At 32.0% G+C, this 17,868-nt stretch overlaps 1 protein-coding gene across 8 annotated transcripts; it reads right to left on the reverse strand.

The window, feature by feature from the left end:
• Positions 1-2,846: 2,846 nt before the first annotated feature.
• On the reverse strand, positions 2,847-16,747 carry LOC134714675 (splicing factor 45-like). Of its 8 annotated transcripts, none has more exons than XM_063576143.1 (16): positions 16,729-16,747; positions 15,353-15,422; positions 14,909-14,982; positions 14,159-14,254; positions 13,172-13,458; positions 12,617-12,709; positions 11,665-11,763; positions 11,237-11,335; positions 10,710-10,870; positions 9,239-9,298; positions 8,516-8,567; positions 6,118-6,269; positions 5,493-5,560; positions 4,473-4,571; positions 3,810-3,882; positions 2,847-3,225 (listed from the first exon to the last, which is right to left on the reverse strand). In XM_063576143.1, exons 2-16 carry the CDS (start codon positions 15,408-15,410, stop codon positions 3,116-3,118), a joined length of 1,581 nt encoding a protein of 526 aa, XP_063432213.1. In that variant the 5' UTR covers positions 15,411-15,422; positions 16,729-16,747; the 3' UTR covers positions 2,847-3,115. The 8 variants fall into 8 exon arrangements, with proteins under 8 accessions (XP_063432213.1, XP_063432223.1, XP_063432204.1 ...); XM_063576153.1 differs by lacking the exon at positions 16,729-16,747 and adding an exon at positions 16,568-16,721 and having other exon boundaries at positions 10,710-10,867; XM_063576134.1 differs by lacking the exon at positions 16,729-16,747 and adding an exon at positions 16,568-16,721.
• Positions 16,748-17,868: the final 1,121 nt, after the last annotated feature.

Raw genomic sequence — 17,868 nt, forward strand, 5'->3', positions numbered from 1 at the left:
CACTTAACAGGGACATGGTTTCTAGAACAGCTTGCATTACATCCATTCAAAATAATTCCATGCACACATCTCAATTGCACTAACACTTTACGATTGTGATAAATGTACTTGTTGACTTCAACAAGTTTTCTGACAAATCTCCCACAACTCTGAAATTTCATAGCTGAAAACAATAGTGCACATTCTGAAATATCTCACCTTCTTTACTAACCATATTATGTTGATAGTCCTAAATATAAAGCTTTCAACTATCTAATATCCTTAACATGTTCCAATAAAATGAGGTCAAGGTCAGATAAACCTAATTTGAAATCATTACACTAAATATGCTTGAAATATAGTTGATCTTTGGCATATCTAAGAAACACACTTCACCAAGAAAACTTAACCAAGAAAACCAATGAACAAAGAAAATGAGGCCAAGGTTGGATGAACCCTGCTAGCAGACATATCCACCTTCGATCATTCTATACCACAAATATAGTTGACCCATTGCTTAAAGAACTAGAAAAATAGACCAAAAAACAAAAACTTAACATAGATCAATGAATCATAACTAGAGCACTAGAGGCACTAAAGAGCATGTGTCGCTCACCTGCATTTACTAATGCTTTGGAAATCATGTAAAATAAGGTTAAAATCATATTTTATAGTGTAAGATATCATTAGATACTATAATAATATCCAAGATAATAGCAAAAAAAACTGCAAAATTTCTAACTCAGGGGCAGCAACCCAACAACTGGTTGTCGGATTTGTCTGAAAATTTCAGGGCAGATATAACTAAATCTGATCAACATTTTGCCACCAGTCAGATTTGCTCAAATGCTTCTAAAAACTACATTTTACCCTATGTACTATTTTTAGCCATGTCTGCCATCTTCGTTGGGATGGTCATCGGACACATTTTTTAAACTACATACTCTTATGATGATTGTGGACAAGTTTGGTTACATTTTGTCTTAGTAGATTACAAAAATTTACGAAAAATTGACAATAAAGGGCAATTACTCCTTAACAAATGCTTAAGGTGTCAATTGACCATTTTAATTAAGTTGACTTATTTGTATCTCTTTCTTTGCTGAACATTATTGCTGTTCACGTTTACCTCTATAATAATATTCAAGATAATAACCAAAAACGGAAAATTTACTTAAAATTACCAATTTAGAGGCAGCAACCCAATATCGGGTTCTCAAATTCTTCTGAAAATTTCAGAGCAGATAGATCTTGACCTGATAAACAATTTTACCCCATGTCAGATTGCTCTAAATGCTTTGGTTTCAGAGATAAAAGCCAAAATCTACATTTAACCCTCATGTTCTATTTTAGCCATGATTGCCATCTTGGTTAGTGGGCAGGGTCATAGGACACATTTTTTAAACTGGATACTCTTATGATGATTGTGGCCAAGTTTGGTTTAATTTTGCCCAGTAATTTCAGAGAAGATTTTTGTAAAAGTTAACAACGACAGACGCAAAGTGATGAGAAAATCTCACTTGGCCCTTTGGGCCAGGTGAGCTAAAAATGAGATCACAGTCAAATAAAACATACCATCTGACATGTACATTGAAAAATATTTTCATACATAAAATATAGTAGACCTATTTCATATAGTATAAGAAAATCACCATAAACACAAAAATAACTTCAACCTCAAAACAATGAAAATAAAGTCAAGGTCAGATGACACCTGCCAGATGGACATGTACACCTTACAATCCCTCCATACACCAAATATAGTTGACCTATTGCTTATAGTATCTGAGATATGGACTTTAAAAACTTAACCTTTTTCACTGATCCATTAAATGGGGTCGAGGTCAAGTGAAAATTGTAGGACAGGAATAAGGACCTTGCACATACCAAATATAGTTATTCTATTACTCATAATAAGAGAGAAATTATCATTACAAAAAGAAAACTTTTTTTCAAGTAATCACTGAACCATGAAAATGAGGTCAAGAACAATTGACACGTGACAGAAATTAACATCATAACACAAGGCATCCAATTGACATGTGACAGACATTAACATCATAACACAAGGCATCTATATACAAAGTATGAAGCATCCAGTTTATCCACCTTCTAAAACATTAAGCTTTTAAGTAGACACCACCGATGCCGGATCACTATCCCTATATCATGTATATAGGCTTTCTGCGACAAAGTCACATACTTGACAATTAAAAAACCATCCGACTGGTATTAATAATTCATGTGATTCACAAGATAAACGATTTTTTCTAGCCATCAGAATTAAAGTTGCAACTCGGAATATATTAAAATGTTTAATCTATAGGTATTTATTTCTATAAAATCAGCATAAATATTTCATCAGGATTCAGGAAAGCATACCTTAGTTATTGCAAGACATACCTGAACTAGAGAGCAGACAACAATATACATGTAGTTTAATAATGTAGTTTAATAAGACTACCATAGAGAGGCATATTAACAAGTATTATTTTGATAAAAAGTCAGGACACTCAATCTCAACTAATAGATATGAAAACATTTGCCTTTGACTTGACTAAAAATTGTCCTAATCTCTTGGTTATTGGAGAACAACTTTGTATTGAAGTATTCAAGAGGAGATAACTCCAAACATATCTTCTGATCATTTAACTAGAAAAATAAACTCATCTTGGATAGAAGAATGGATAAAAAAAAATACTAAACATTTCAGACTTAAAACAATGGCAAGATCAAAATAGTATGCTATGTTTTGAAACCTTATGGAGATTTTTTGTTATTTGCGGTCAGCTGCAGACAACATGAAATAAAGAAAGAAGATGGGAGGAAGTACTTTATTTACACTTGACATGAAATAAACAAAGAAGATAGGAGGAAGTACTTTATTTACACTTGATGATTGATGATCACACGTCAGATCAAATTTCAATTCTATCCATGATATGCAGCTGTATAACATGTAAATCTTTTAGCGTCTTCATTCCTACACATGTTGTAATAGAGTCTGACTTCCATTCATCAGATCACAGAGGATGTATTCACTATATCCTCTTTTGGGAATTCTTCATGTTATAAATCTGATTTTCATAATGCTGGATTTACTACAAGCTGCCTCTATCAAATTGTAAATTTTATTTCAATCTATTATTTCATCAGCTAAGTCCAATCGTCTGAATTTATCTAAATTATAAAAACACGCTTTCACAGTCCTTCCTCCAAAAAATCGTCCATTTAAATCAATAACAGCTGAAAGTATAAATAGCATGCGGTATAAGGATACATGGACATCATACAAAATATACAAATTGTGATAATTAGTCGTATGATACTAGAAATTTAACAAAAAGATGAATATGTTTTATTTATCCTGATTTGAAGTAATTTCTTGCAATTTGATTGGCTGATATTGTCTTAATGAATTTCAGTACATTTTTTTGTTATATCAACTGTAATTATCTCCCTTATACCATTGACATAATAAAAAAAAAAATTGAGTTGCTTACTAGTCCTTATATTTTTCATTTTTCAAAGTTTAAGATTAATTATCTAAATATGTTTGTCTTGATATTGTCCTAATAATTGAATTTGAATATAATATGTAATATAATATAATCAGGATAAATTCGTTGCATAGTGTGCAATTGTCCTAATACAAAATTTATCTGGTCAATAAAATTCATATCAGGTTTGGCCAAGTATTCAATCAACATTCAATGACATTTTTTTTTGTTGGTATTTGTAATAAATGTGCTCCATGGATTAGTCTTGATTATATATGCATGCATTGGTTCAATAATTTCATGACCATTGCAAATATTTTCAAACCATACCTTTAATTGCAGCATCAACTTTATCAAATTCAATAAAAATTCTGACAGATTCCTCTTCTATAACACCAGGTATCTAAAATATAAAAAATGGTTTATACTATATATTGTAATAAAACCTGGTATCTAAAAATACACTTAATGGTACAGAAGACATTCAAATATCATTTCAGATTGCTTGCTTTGAATAAAATATGTGCAACACTTAAGGTGGTACCCAACACCTTCACTAAAATTAATTTGGCTAGTTTAATTTTCATAAAGTATTTACTTTGACCCTTTGAAAAAAATATAAAAATTTCAAAAAATTTGAACCAACCATTTTATCAGAAAAATTACACTGTTTATATAGCAGTTTGACAAACACTAAGTTTGATCATTGAGAAGCTTAATATTACATGTCCTCCATCTGTTACTTTGTTTAGATATTATGATTCTGAAAGTATCATCCTTTTGCATGTACCATTACATCTTAGATGAAATGTATAGAACATGCATAATGTGATCACATTTAAATAAGAAAATAAAGTATATAATTCAAAAGGTACACAATATTCAAATCCAAAATACATAATCGAACTAATTCATGTATAATAATATTTTAACCTCTTGGAAACTAACGAGATCTATACACATCTTATCTACCAGTGTATTAACTTTCATTACCTCAAATATAACACATTTAATAACTTTTCCATATTTTCCACATTCTTCAGCAGTTTCTGGTTCTAAATCCTCATCAACCTCACCAGGACCGACCATATTCTGGAAAATATATTAAATTAAATAAGACGTGATTCAGTCTGAAATTGCAATAAATGAAATGACATGTACACCTTACATGTCATGATTTTCTTGATAGAGGGTTGCTGCTCACAAGGAAGCTATTAAACCAAGAGTTCAAAATGGTGAAGTTGAAATCATCCCTTTGTAAATTTTACGGACGCCATCACAAGTTATAATAGTTGACTGTTATGGAATAACTGTTTTACAACTGATATCGGCTATATTCGTTACGTCGTTACTACAATTCCCTTCCCTTTCATGAATGTGACCTACCGAATTAGACTATTTACCGGATTTGTTATAACATGAGCCTGACAGGTGCCACATGCGGAGCAGGATCTGCTTACCCTTTTAGAGCACCTGAGATCCCCCTAGTTTTTGGTAGGGTTCATGTTGCTTATTCTTTAGTTTTCTGTGTTGTGTCATGTGTTTTATTGTTTGTCTGTTTGTCTTTTTCATTTTTAGCCATGGCGTTGTCAGTTTATTTTCAATTCATGAGTTTGACTGTCCCTCTGGTATCTTTCGTCCCTCTTTTTCAATTATAACATACACCAATAATAGTTACCTATTACTTATAGTATCTGAGAAATGAAAACCTTTACCAATAAACCCTGAAAATGAGGTCAGGTCAGTTGATCCCTTTCAGATTGGAATTTGTACTTAAAGATCAAATATAGTTGATGTATTTCTGAGAGTACTATGATATAAGACTGACCATGAACACTTAACCTTGATCACTAATGTATTAAATGAGGATCAGCTCAGGATATATTAGACATGTAGTGTAATCCTTGCAAAGATCCAATATAAACAGTATAGTCATCCTAATACTCATAATAATATGAAAATAAACACGGTATATTAATCTCTATCATAAGAATTGAGAATACTGCTTCTTACCCGTAATAATATAACTTTTGCTGGATTTCTCAACAAATTTGTATTTGGTTGTAATTCTTTTGGAGGTTCTAAAAGTATAAAATATGAACTTACAATATATTACACTAAGAGGCACAAAATGTCTTTAATGTTTAAATGACATTATAATTATACAAACATAAATAAAAAAATCTGCCTTTATTTTTGTTTTTGCCATCGAAACACATATTCAAAATTATAAAATATATTAGGTTGCAGATTAGGAACAGTAAAAATCTGTCTCTGTCATATATTTACCCCCACAATTAATTAACCAGATTTTATTTGATTTTTGACCAATTTAGACATCATCATATTCCTACAAACAGGGCTATTTCCTAATGGTTAATTATTTTTTTGCCTCCTCTTTCACCAAAACAAAATGTTTCTCGCCACTTTATTATCTTTTTGCCAAGTTACATAAATACATTATTCTTTTAAAATTTTCCTTTAATTTACTTTATATAGTTCCTATATTTGCCTTCATTCTTATTCTCAGTAATTAACCATTCTGACCTATCTTCCTTCCTTCATAATTTTTTTTTATTTAATCTGTATTCCTATTAATAAACATAGTTATGCTAGGATATATATAACTTGTATTTACCTTTAGGTATATCTTTTTCATGTATAATTTTTCCTCCTCTCTTACTTGTTTTCTCCACAAACAAAGCTGTACTCATTCCCTGTTCAGATTTACCTAAACCTTGACCTTCACGGTAACCATATTTGGCCATAATCTTAGACGCCACTGAACCTCTGAAAAGTAAACAAAAGTATGATTAAGTTTTCCTATGGTTGTGTAAAGAAATATAAAGCAGTTGTCTTTTTTTTCACAAATGACACTATTTGTATGTTGGATTTGACTTCTTTTAGTTGCTCTTACTTGACCATGTACTAGAATGTCATACCAGACAGTAGTTAACCTGTTAAATAGTTATATACTCCCGAGTAATAAGTCAGTAATATCAATATAGTCTTGTAAAGCAATGAATAGAATTTTCTATGACGAGCAACACATTGATTGATTGTTGGTTGCTTTATGCTGCATTAGCACAAAAAGGCTATATCGCGGCGATCGAGCAATACATATAAAATGTCAAACTTTAATGATGGAACTATTTTTATTCATCATATTAGAACAAGATACAAACAGAAGTTTATGGTGATTGAAACAAAGAAGACCATTGTAATTGTTTAAAAAGTTTCCAGATCAGTGAATTATTTTAATGACTGTTTCTATGTATGAATATTATAAACATATATATGATTAAGAACAGCTCCATTATATTTTGATTATTTTTTCTGTTATTCCATATCAGGTAGTTGATGCTATTTTTTTTATATACATTAAGCATATTTCAACTTGAAAAATGGTGAACCAACACCTGAAGTGGTAATCATGCGGTTGGGTAATAGCGGGTGGATACCACGCGGTATTCACAGTTGTCTTTCACTATAAAAGCAAATAAACGAAATTAAAGACAACAACACCCATCAATTACCGCATGGTGATTAATTTATTGTGGTCTACATGTTTCGCCAACAAGCGTGGCGTCTTCAGGACAATATTATACATGAAATCAAACCGTGAAGTACAAATTTTGCGGTTGTGCGGTTTGCCTGAACAAAAAAGGTTGTTATGACGATGTTATAGATATAAATAGAAAGTGAAAGTGAAAGTAAAATAAGAATCTAGTATAGTTTTAAGAGAAAGTTAGTCAATAAAGTTATTAACGATGTGGTTATCTGCTATTCTTTCGTTTATTTGCTTTTATAGTGAAAGACAACTGTGAATACCGCGTGGTATCCACCCGCTATTACCCAACCGCACGATTACCACTTCAGGTGTTGGTTCACCATTTTTCAAGTTGAAGTTTACTTTTTTACTGTGAACCCCTGCATCCGAGAGGATCCACCTTTGCCAAACTAGCGTTGTACCTAACAACCACACAGCATGAACGAAATACCGGACCATTTAAAGAGTTCTCGATCCGTTGCCGAAAATTATCAGATACGAAAAAAATAAGGAGAGATTTGGAAACAGAAGCAACCACAGAAACATACAAAGAAGAAGCAGTCCATCACTAAAGATTTACATACCATACATAAGTACACAAAGTCAAAGAAATTCGGAATACCAGGCATTTTACTTAGAGAAAAAAGGAAGGAACCAGAACCAAGATGAACCACATAAACCACAAACCATCTTTATAAAGAAAAGCTTCATCCATGGACATTTTATTAGCAAAGTGAATTTTTATGAACACATCTACCAAGATTTACAATTCCCAAAATTGCGGCGATCACACACTTCACCTTTTACTAACTCAATGGAAGCAGTACCTCCCTCGGAGCGAAGCCAGTTGAATTGGTACGGGATGGCTAATGGGGTGTTGTCCAATTTGGAAATGAACTGACATTTTATGAGCTACTTCCATCATTTCTACATTATTACCACTAGAAACTTCTATGAGGACCACTACACAGACGTGCAAGAATAGCAGATAACCACATCGTTAATAACTTTATTGACTAACTTTCTCTTTTAACTATACTAGATTCTTATTTTACTTTCACTTTCACTTTCTATTTATATCTATAACGTCGTCATAACAACCTCTATTGTTCAGGCAAACCGCACAACCACAAAATTTGTACTTCACGGTTTGATTTCATGTATAATATTGTCCTGAAGACGCCACGCTTGTTGGCGAAACATGTAGACCACAATAAATTAATCACCATGCGGTAATTGATGGGTGTTGTTGTCTTTAATTTCGTTTATTAAGCATATTTGTATAAAAGTTTATCAGAGAACTTGCAACGTTTATGTCAAATTGAGTGAATTCATCAAATATTAGTGACTCTTGCCACAGGTCTTTTTCTGTATTTTAACATGCAGGTATAACATAATTTGAAACTGGTAAATTAAGTTAGTACATTAATAGTTTACTCTTAGCCCATAGTCCATTGAAGACAGGTTTCTGGAGCTAAATACTTACCCTAAGCCCATACTCTGACCAAGAAGTGTCGGGGACTGAGGCCTGCCTGGTGCTAAAATGAAATAAATTATATACTAAAATTGAGAATGGAAATGGGGAATGTGTCAAAGAGACAACAACCCGACCAAATAAAAAAACAATAGCAAAAGGTCACCAACAGGTCTTCAATGTAGCGAGAAATTCCCGCACCCCCGGAGGCGTCCTTCAACTGGCCCCTAAACAAATATATACTAGTTCAGTGATAATGAACGCCATACTAATTTCCAAATTGTACACAAGAAACTAAAATTAAAATAATACAAGACTAACAAAGGCCAGAGGCTCCTGACTTGGGACAGGCGCAAAAATGCGGCGGGGTTAAACATGTTTGTGAGATCTCAACCCTCCCCCTATACCTCTAACCAATGTAGAAAAGTAAACGCATAACAATACACATATTAAAATTCATTACAAATACTGTTCATTTAAAAGTCATAGACCATGTTACCATGTTACTAAGAATAATTTTCGCTAAAGTGAGAAAGTCTTTCTTTGAAATAATAAATGACTGAAGAAACACATTTTTCACATATGTGGATTAACAAATTCTTTAAAAATGACAAATGTATAACTTCTATAACCCATTCCTTGCAGTTATCTATATTCTATTAAAAGAAGGATAATTGTATAAATTGAAAATAACATTACTGAGACTTTTTTTCCATTTTTAATAGTGGTGCTTACAATCAATAGGGATGTCTTCTATGAGTGATGATGGTGGTGCTATAGCTGCTCCCATACCTCCTGTAAATAGACAATTCTATATTATCTTGTCCATGCAGAATACCCAAATTAAAAGGCTCTAATATCATCAGCATTCAAGTCATTCTACATGAAATTTACATCAGTAATAAAAATTTCAAACACCATCATAATAAAAATGCTTTTTCATAATCTCTCCATTATCTCTTACTGTTTTAAAACTTGTAAATTGAGTGTTGATTGTAAAGCTGTTCAACATCTCTATCACTTCAATTTATTGTTAAACTTTGTTGGATATATCTCAAATAATGTTAATTATCCTCCAAAGTATTCCTTTTCTAACAATAGAAACTGTAATGTAGTAATAACTCATATTAAAAACCATACTAGTTATTGTGATTTTTGCTGTGGCATGTGCATATACTTATTTTTATCATGAATGGATACCCATATCCTTTCTTTTTATTAGATCTGTATTCTACATTTCACATTTCTAATGCTTTAATTTTAGTCCAGTGAAAGGAATCCATAGGACAGGTCTTGTTATTTGAGCCCCTACCCTACTTTTCATACATTTTTTTTTTACATCAGAGTAAAGGTAGCAATACACAGTTAGAAGTTTAGTTTCGCATTATGGCCCCTGTGAATTTTTTAAATATGAAAGTTTTTGTACAATAAAATTGATTTTTAGGTAATTGAAGAATAATATAGCCTTCTTAGTGGGTTTATATGAACATTTAGATTGATTTTAACATGTTTTATAGGCCATTTCAATGATTGACAGTCCGTATTTTCCTATCCGTACCGTTCATAGGTCCATAAATTATTGTAGTGTTTATCAACAAAGATTTTGCGCTCGATCTTTTCAATTCAATTTTATGGGGAAACGAGCAGGAAGACATATGATTTTTTTTGGACCACTTGATAGATATAAACCTATGGATTCAGGAAAGGTATCACTGTAATTCATTGAAATTTTCCTTTAGACCAAATTTTGGAGACTTTCGTGACATGTTCACCCCCCTTTTTTGCTATATTTTGTATCTAAGAAATGCAGATTGTTGCCATGGTTACACCCAAAAGGGATCATATTTCACCCTTATGACCATTAGAAATCAAATCTATGGAAGATTCTCTTTCTACAAGTATATACATGCATAACACACATATAAAGCCTTCTTTGTTAGACAGGAGGGGAAAGGGGGTGTTTAAAAATTATGAGTGTCAATTTTAAGTTTTTTTCCTAACTGTGTATTGCTACCAAAGATTGAAAAAAATAAAATGGAACACTGAAGGTTGAGGAGCCCCAGAATTTGTTGTTAGTAGAGATGAGTAATCACCAGTCTTCAAAAGAGCTGTTTTGAATTTCAGACAAAATTATGGGAGTGAATAAAGATTACATAATAATGCACTAATTTTATATGGTCAAACATTCCACAAATGACTTAAATACCAGAAGGTCTCTTTGGTTTCTCATAATCTTCCTCTTCTTCTTCATGTCTCCTCCTTAATCTGTCCATCTCTCCACCACCTCCTCCTCCTCCGCCTCCTCTATCATCACTACGATCTCTATCTCGGTTTCTGTCACGATTGTGGTCTCTTCTTCCTCTCCTACTAAATAAACATATACATAAGAACCTATATAGTTGATCATGAAAATAAACAAGCTTTGAAAGTTTTCAAAGTATTATCATTATAAAAGCTCTTATAATTTTACTGGCAAAATCTAAACTAATTTGAGACTCATCTGATTGACTTAGTTAGAGAAATTTGATATTTCCTTTGATTCAAGGGTGGACTACCGGTGTATAATTTTGTTTCACACTTGAGACATGATAATTAATTAGTATATAGAGCATGGACCTGAGGCTAAGCCATAGGTGCTGAAGTGTATCAAAGGTGTGAGTTCAAATCCGTTTGAAGGACAAAACTTGATCAGCATGAAAATCTAATTCTAACACTGTTGAATTTAATTATTACTTTTGTCTTTGGTCATGACCTGGACTTTCTTCCCCATGATTCCAGCTTTTATTGAATCTGCCACCATGTCTTTGTGGCGTGTCATCATCATTTCCAGACCTGTATAATTATAAGAATATATTTAATACAATGGTAATGCATATTATTTTCATAATTAGATATAAGAAGAAGGGGTATGAGTGCCAATGAGACAACTCTCCATCCAAGTCACAATTTATTAAAGTAAACCATTACAGGTAAAAATATGGCCTTCAACAAGGAGCCTTGGCTCAAACCAAACAACAATATAAACATGATTTCAATAGGGCACTTTTCAAATATGGTAAGAGTCTCAAGTAACTTTTCGACTCAAGTGGCGCAATTATATTTTTATTAGATATCGGGGTAAAATCCATTTTTTTCCCCCACAATTAATTAGTATATATTACTTTTGTCTTTGGTCATGACCTGGACTTTCTTCCCCATGATTCCAGCTCTTGTTGTATCTACCACCATGTCTTTGTGGCGTGTCATCATCATTTCCACACCTGTATAATTATAAGTATATATTTAATACAAACAAAATGCATAGTGCTTTCCTAACCAGAATTTTGAAATGTTCTGATTTCTGAATAACATCATTTGAAGAAATGCATGTCTGGAGTACAAAATTATAATCCTGGTATCTATTAATGAGTTTAATTCCTTCATGACATTAATAACACATATCTTGAATTTTCCACATGATATGAGTGTCACACACATGATAAGAACCTTGCATTAACTTCCAAGATTAGGAACAGCAATAAAAGCCCTACACTTTTTATTTCTTAAGCAATGCTTCATACATTGTAAGATGTCTGTTTCAACTGCTGTCATTTTTTAAAATGTAATAAACAACGTCCCCAAACTATGCAGTTTTTTCAATTCCCTGGTGTCAAGTAAAGAAATGGACATTTCTTAGAAGAGATATAGATTGTGAAGAGGACATAAAAATAAACTACAACATAATCAATAATCTGAAAGTAACCAATTGCTCGGAAAGGAAGCAGGATACCAGGAGACTATACACATGTATAATCTGTATACCCGTCTTTGAATAGTTTCACATTAAGATTAGTGGTTCTACAAATAACATAATAAAACCTGCATACTTAAGTAGTGACTGTATAATACCAGTAAGTGATTGATCTTATCTAAGCACTGTTCCCATAACATTAGTATTGATCTATTGTTAGTCTTATTCTTCGTGATAACATCACTCATTGAAAATGTTATATATTAACTATATATTAAGCCACACAGTGTGTCTAAGAAATTGATGATTTTTGCCACACAGCACTTCTAAGAAATTGATAGCCACCTCCTATTAGGAGAGTGACATCATTAATTATATATTACTTCTGTCTCGGTTCATAAACAGAGTTATCTTCCCCATTATTCCAGTTTTTGTTGTTACGATGTCTCTGAGGAGGTTCGTCATCCTTTCCAAGTCTTCATTATTACAAGCAAAAATTTATTCATGCAATTTTTAACATGCAATTCATAAAATAAAATTTTAACCTCAATTAAATGAGAAAGTTGTGTAGTCAGCAATTTGTGTGCATTAATTTTCTTTAATCATGTTAATTATCATTATTTCTTTTTTCAAATTTTCCATGCAACCATTTATAATGTTCAGAATATATTATATCTGAATTTATAGAAAACATGGGTGGTCTTGGTCCCAGCTAATATGATCATTGCTGAAGACCTTGAAGCAACTATTTACAATGAAGGAATGCAATAAAAGTTGTTTCATTAAGGTATGACTATTTTCGTTAACTAGAAGCCATTCTTGTAGCGATTTACATGCATCCTATATTCCTCGACAATGAATCATATTTTTATTCAAGCAGATGCCGTCTTTTAAATTTATGTCTCTGTTACATTTTACATATGAATAAATTTGTTTACTTTTGTCTTTGGTCTGGACTATCTCTATGGTTACGATTCCAGTTGTCTTCTGATCTACGTCTAGGTTCTGGTTCATCTGCTTCACCAAACCGTCTCTCATCGTCAAAGTTTTTATTTTTTTCTTCCTCTCTCTCCTTCAGTCTTTGTTCCTTTCTCTTTTTCGTGAAGTCCTCGTAATCATTGGGCCGTAAAGGGTCATACTCATCAATGACACCTGTTAATGAGGACGAAGGATCAGAAGGAAGAAAGGGGGAGCCACCTGTTGTACTCTCGGATAATCTCTCTAACTGAAAAATAGTAATAATTTTACACTCATACCACAAACAAATTTTATTTTGGTAAATTGAACATTATTTTGATATATTCCAAACTTTAGAGACAATTTTTGTTCATTTTAACAGGCTGCCAAGGTTGTTGTGTTTTTTTTTTTCTCACTAAGATATATAGATCAATATCAATGATTTAAATTTTACATGCCATGGAATAAATATTTTGAACAAAAAATTCTGAAAAATATAACAGTATATATTTATTTTTGCATTAATTTTGAGGCATTTCATCCATTTTTAGAAAATATAAAGAACAGCTGATCTGAAATTGCTGCTTACAATTTAATTTTTCTAAATCATTTTTGAACTAGATGTGTTGTAATATAGAGGTCTGGCAAAATATCAAGTGCATCAATTTTTTTTTTCATGACTTGGAAATTAAAAATTTTATGAAGGACTGATAGTTCTTAATATTCTGCTACATCAACAGCATTTGATTTAAATTAAAGTTAACAATATGACACTTTTAAGGAATGTGTCAACTTTTACTAGGTTTTTAACCATACCTTAACTCAGACTTAGTTGTTAATTTCTGTGTCATTTAGGTCTTTTGTGGACAGTTGTCTCACTGGCAATCATACCACATCTTCTTTTTTTATAATTAGTTTGTGCCATCAATCCTCAGCTAACGTTTACTATGTGTGTCCCTATAACTTACTCTGCCTGTTAACATATTAAAATGCAGATCACTGTACAAGTCATTCTTCTTCAAATCTATTACAGGGGCCATTGTATTACTGCTGGGTTTCTGTTTCTGAAAAACATTTCATTTCAATATTTTTAAATGAGTTTTTAAGTTTCAATCTTGCATCTGCATGGACAATTTTAAGTTGTAAATAATTACTTGCAAGTTTCCCATGAAAAAAGATATCTAAGATCTGTCAAAAATAAGTGGCTAAATCATTATCCTGCTTGTTGAATTGATTAATTGATTGATATGTGTTTACTGCCACTTTCAGCACAATAGCTCCATGTTGTGTATTACATAATAACTCTATGTTGTGTATTACATAATAGCTCTATGTTGTGTATTACATAATAGCTCTATGTTGTGTATTACATAATAGCTCTATGTTGTGTATTACATAATAGCTCTATGTTGTGTATTACATAATAGCTCTATGTTGTGTATTACATAATAGCTCTATGTTGTGTATTACATAATAGCTCTATGTTGTGTATTACATAATAGCTCTATGTTGTGTATTACATAATAGCTCTATGTTGTGTATTACATAATAGCTCTATGTTGTGTATTACACAATAGCTCTATGTTGTGTATTACATAATAACTTTAATAGTCCAAGAAAACTTTGATAATTTTCATTGTCAGTAGTAACATGATTACAGATCGATTAGGTGCATTGTAGGAGCTCTAGTAACAACAATTGCCAGATTATGTACATACCTTCACCTGCATTAAATTAGCTTTCTTTGCCTGTAACTGTGACTGCATTAACTTCAAACTTGATGACCATCCAGCTAAAATGGAAATAAAATCAAATCTAATCATTTTCAAACTAGTTTATTTGTGAAATAGTTAATTCAAAATTGCATATATATACTCATCAAATTTGAATTGGTTGCTTTATCTTTTTAAATGTGAATTTGACTGTAATCAGAAAAATCTTCAGACATTACACCCTTACCACTAATTACAGGCAAACATAACATACATGTACATTCATTTTTACAGTAAATGTATTTTTAGTGCCATTAGATATAAGAAGATGATGTATGAGTGCCAATGTGACAACTCTCCATCAAAGTTAAATTTGTAAAAGTAAAGCGTTATAGGTCAGAGTACGGTCTTCAACACAGAGCCTTAGCTCACACTGGTTTATATACATACCAACATCTGTTTTAGATGTTCCATCATCTTTGTCATCCAAGCCATCATACAGCGACATGTCTACTGCAGCCTGTAAATAAGGAGAATTTCTTATCATTAAACTCACATTTAATAATTGTATTACTTTTCTGATCTAAATGATAAAAGAATTGAATGCTGTTTTTTTTATATCATAACATATGATTTCGAAAGCAAATACATGTAGTTAAGAACATGAAAAATGCTTACCTGCAAATCATAATAGGGGTTTAACTTTTAGTGTACGAAATCATTTTCAAAATTTAAAATTTCTTGTGTTTCTGTCCATGCTGTGTGAGCTGTTTTGCACACTAGAAATAGTGTCACATCTTTTTCACTATTGAAGTTCTTATTAATTTAAATCTTTGCATGCTTTGAAACGTTTCAAGATTTTTTCAATGGATATACATTTGTACATTGTATCATTTCAGTTAATTTGATATTTGGAGTCTTAAATATGGGTTCACTTGTACCTCTTGGAGGATGTGTTTATTAAGGTTGTAGAATTGTCTGTTTTTTTATTGATGGATAAGACATAGCATTTTTTGGCATTGAATCACATCCCCTATTTGGTGACCCAAACTTCAAGTTGATCCAAATATGATTGTAGTTTGTGTTGGTCTTGGTCACTTTTAATTGTTCTGTATATTATCATGATCATGATGATGACAGGCAATCAATTGCAAATTGTCTTAATGATGATTTTAAGCTGTCAGTCTGGCAGGTGGTTTATGTGGCACAAAACAGGAATATGCAAGATGTCCTCCTCCGTTACCCCAGAGTAAACAGATGTTTCACTGGATATTTCCCCCTCTCTGATGGTGCACATTACCGTGCATTGATATGACAGTTAGGAAGTTTATAGCCATTCAGGTGTATTTGCTTAAATTCAATATTGGTAAAGTTTACAGAGTAATTTGTTGGGTGATACTGTATGAAATGCTTTGGAGAAGTCTAATATGGCTACATTAATTTGATGTCCTGCGGCGACACAACCAGCTTAGTCAATTATATCATAGTTATGGAGGCAAGTTTTGTCTATGTCTATGATGTGATTATATAGGATGGGTATGCATATCAAGTGCCTATGGAATATGACAGAGATGTGCTTATGTATTGTATTGCAAATATTGAATAAGGCATCAGATCATTATAGGCATGTGCCCTTCCACAAACAACCCCCCTTTTCTAAGTTACCTTGTTTTTTTGCCAATTTATTTCACATAAGGTTTATAGTTTATCATACACATTCAATTATCAACCTAATAATAGTTATTTGCAATTATCTTTCCATCAAATGGAAAGGTATAAATAAAATTGCTTAAAAATGAAAATAAACAAAATAATTTAGGACTCACAGACAGATTTATTTGTAAAAGTTTACACAAAACGGATAACACATAAGCAAATTCCGGATTAAATGTTTTAGCATTATTTCATAAATTTTATAGTTTTTGCACGCTCTAGACTAAGATCATTCAATATTTAGTGGAAATAACATCCAATACATAGACTCTATAGTCTTATATGTTGATAAAAATTTTAACTGGTAGATTTACAGTTCAGATATACAGGTCCGGCGTAGCAAGGAATTTCCAAAGGTATTTAGACTAATACAAACTCGACTTTATCAGTCACAATTCGAACAGAACTTTGACTTTAACAGTGTTTATGGCTACGGGTATGGATATATGCCATGTGTTAGTTGAAGGAATGTAGGGAAAAAGTCACAGGAAAAATAGTCACAGAAAAAAAGTCACAGGAAAAAAGGTCACAGGAAAAAAAGTCACAATATATATTTTTTTTGTGTGAAACGGTCAAATGGTCTACACATACATGTGATAATAGGAGAAACATTCCCAATAGATATTTTCTATGGAACTGGTCATATGGCCGCACATATATGTGAATATATTGGGAAACATTCCCAATAGATATTTTCTATGGAAATGGTCATATGGCCGCACATATATGTGACTAATTGGGAAACATTCATGTTGTGATGTCACTGCAGATCTGAGAATAGATATTTTGTAAGGAAATGGATATTTTTAACTCATTTTATACGACTAGCTTTGGAAATTTAGATATAAATTGCGAAAAATTTAATGAAACATGTACATGGTGGTGTACTAAATCATGTTTTCAAGGATTTGTTGTTATTATTTTTGTTTTATATCTCTCAAGAACGAGATGTGAGTTGAACAGCAACAATTTCCTTCACTTATATGTAGTTCAAGTTAGAAGTTCAGTATATGACTTGACCACGTGTTATTTTTGATTTTTAAAGATAAATATCGTTCCATTTAGTGTTAAACAAACAGCTCATTGCCATTAATAATAGCCAAACAAGTATTTATAGGGACTGTTGATATTGATTTGTGGCTTTTTGTGGTACCGTCCCCCTTTTGTAGACCTTTCACTTCCTGTCTTCGTAGGAAGTCATACCAATGACTTATGCTCAGAATTAAATAAAAGGAAACAATCAACTTTCCCTG

The sequence above is a fragment of the Mytilus trossulus genome, chromosome 1 (assembly GCF_036588685.1).
Source record: "Mytilus trossulus isolate FHL-02 chromosome 1, PNRI_Mtr1.1.1.hap1, whole genome shotgun sequence".
NCBI classification, from domain to species: domain Eukaryota; kingdom Metazoa; phylum Mollusca; class Bivalvia; order Mytilida; family Mytilidae; genus Mytilus; species Mytilus trossulus.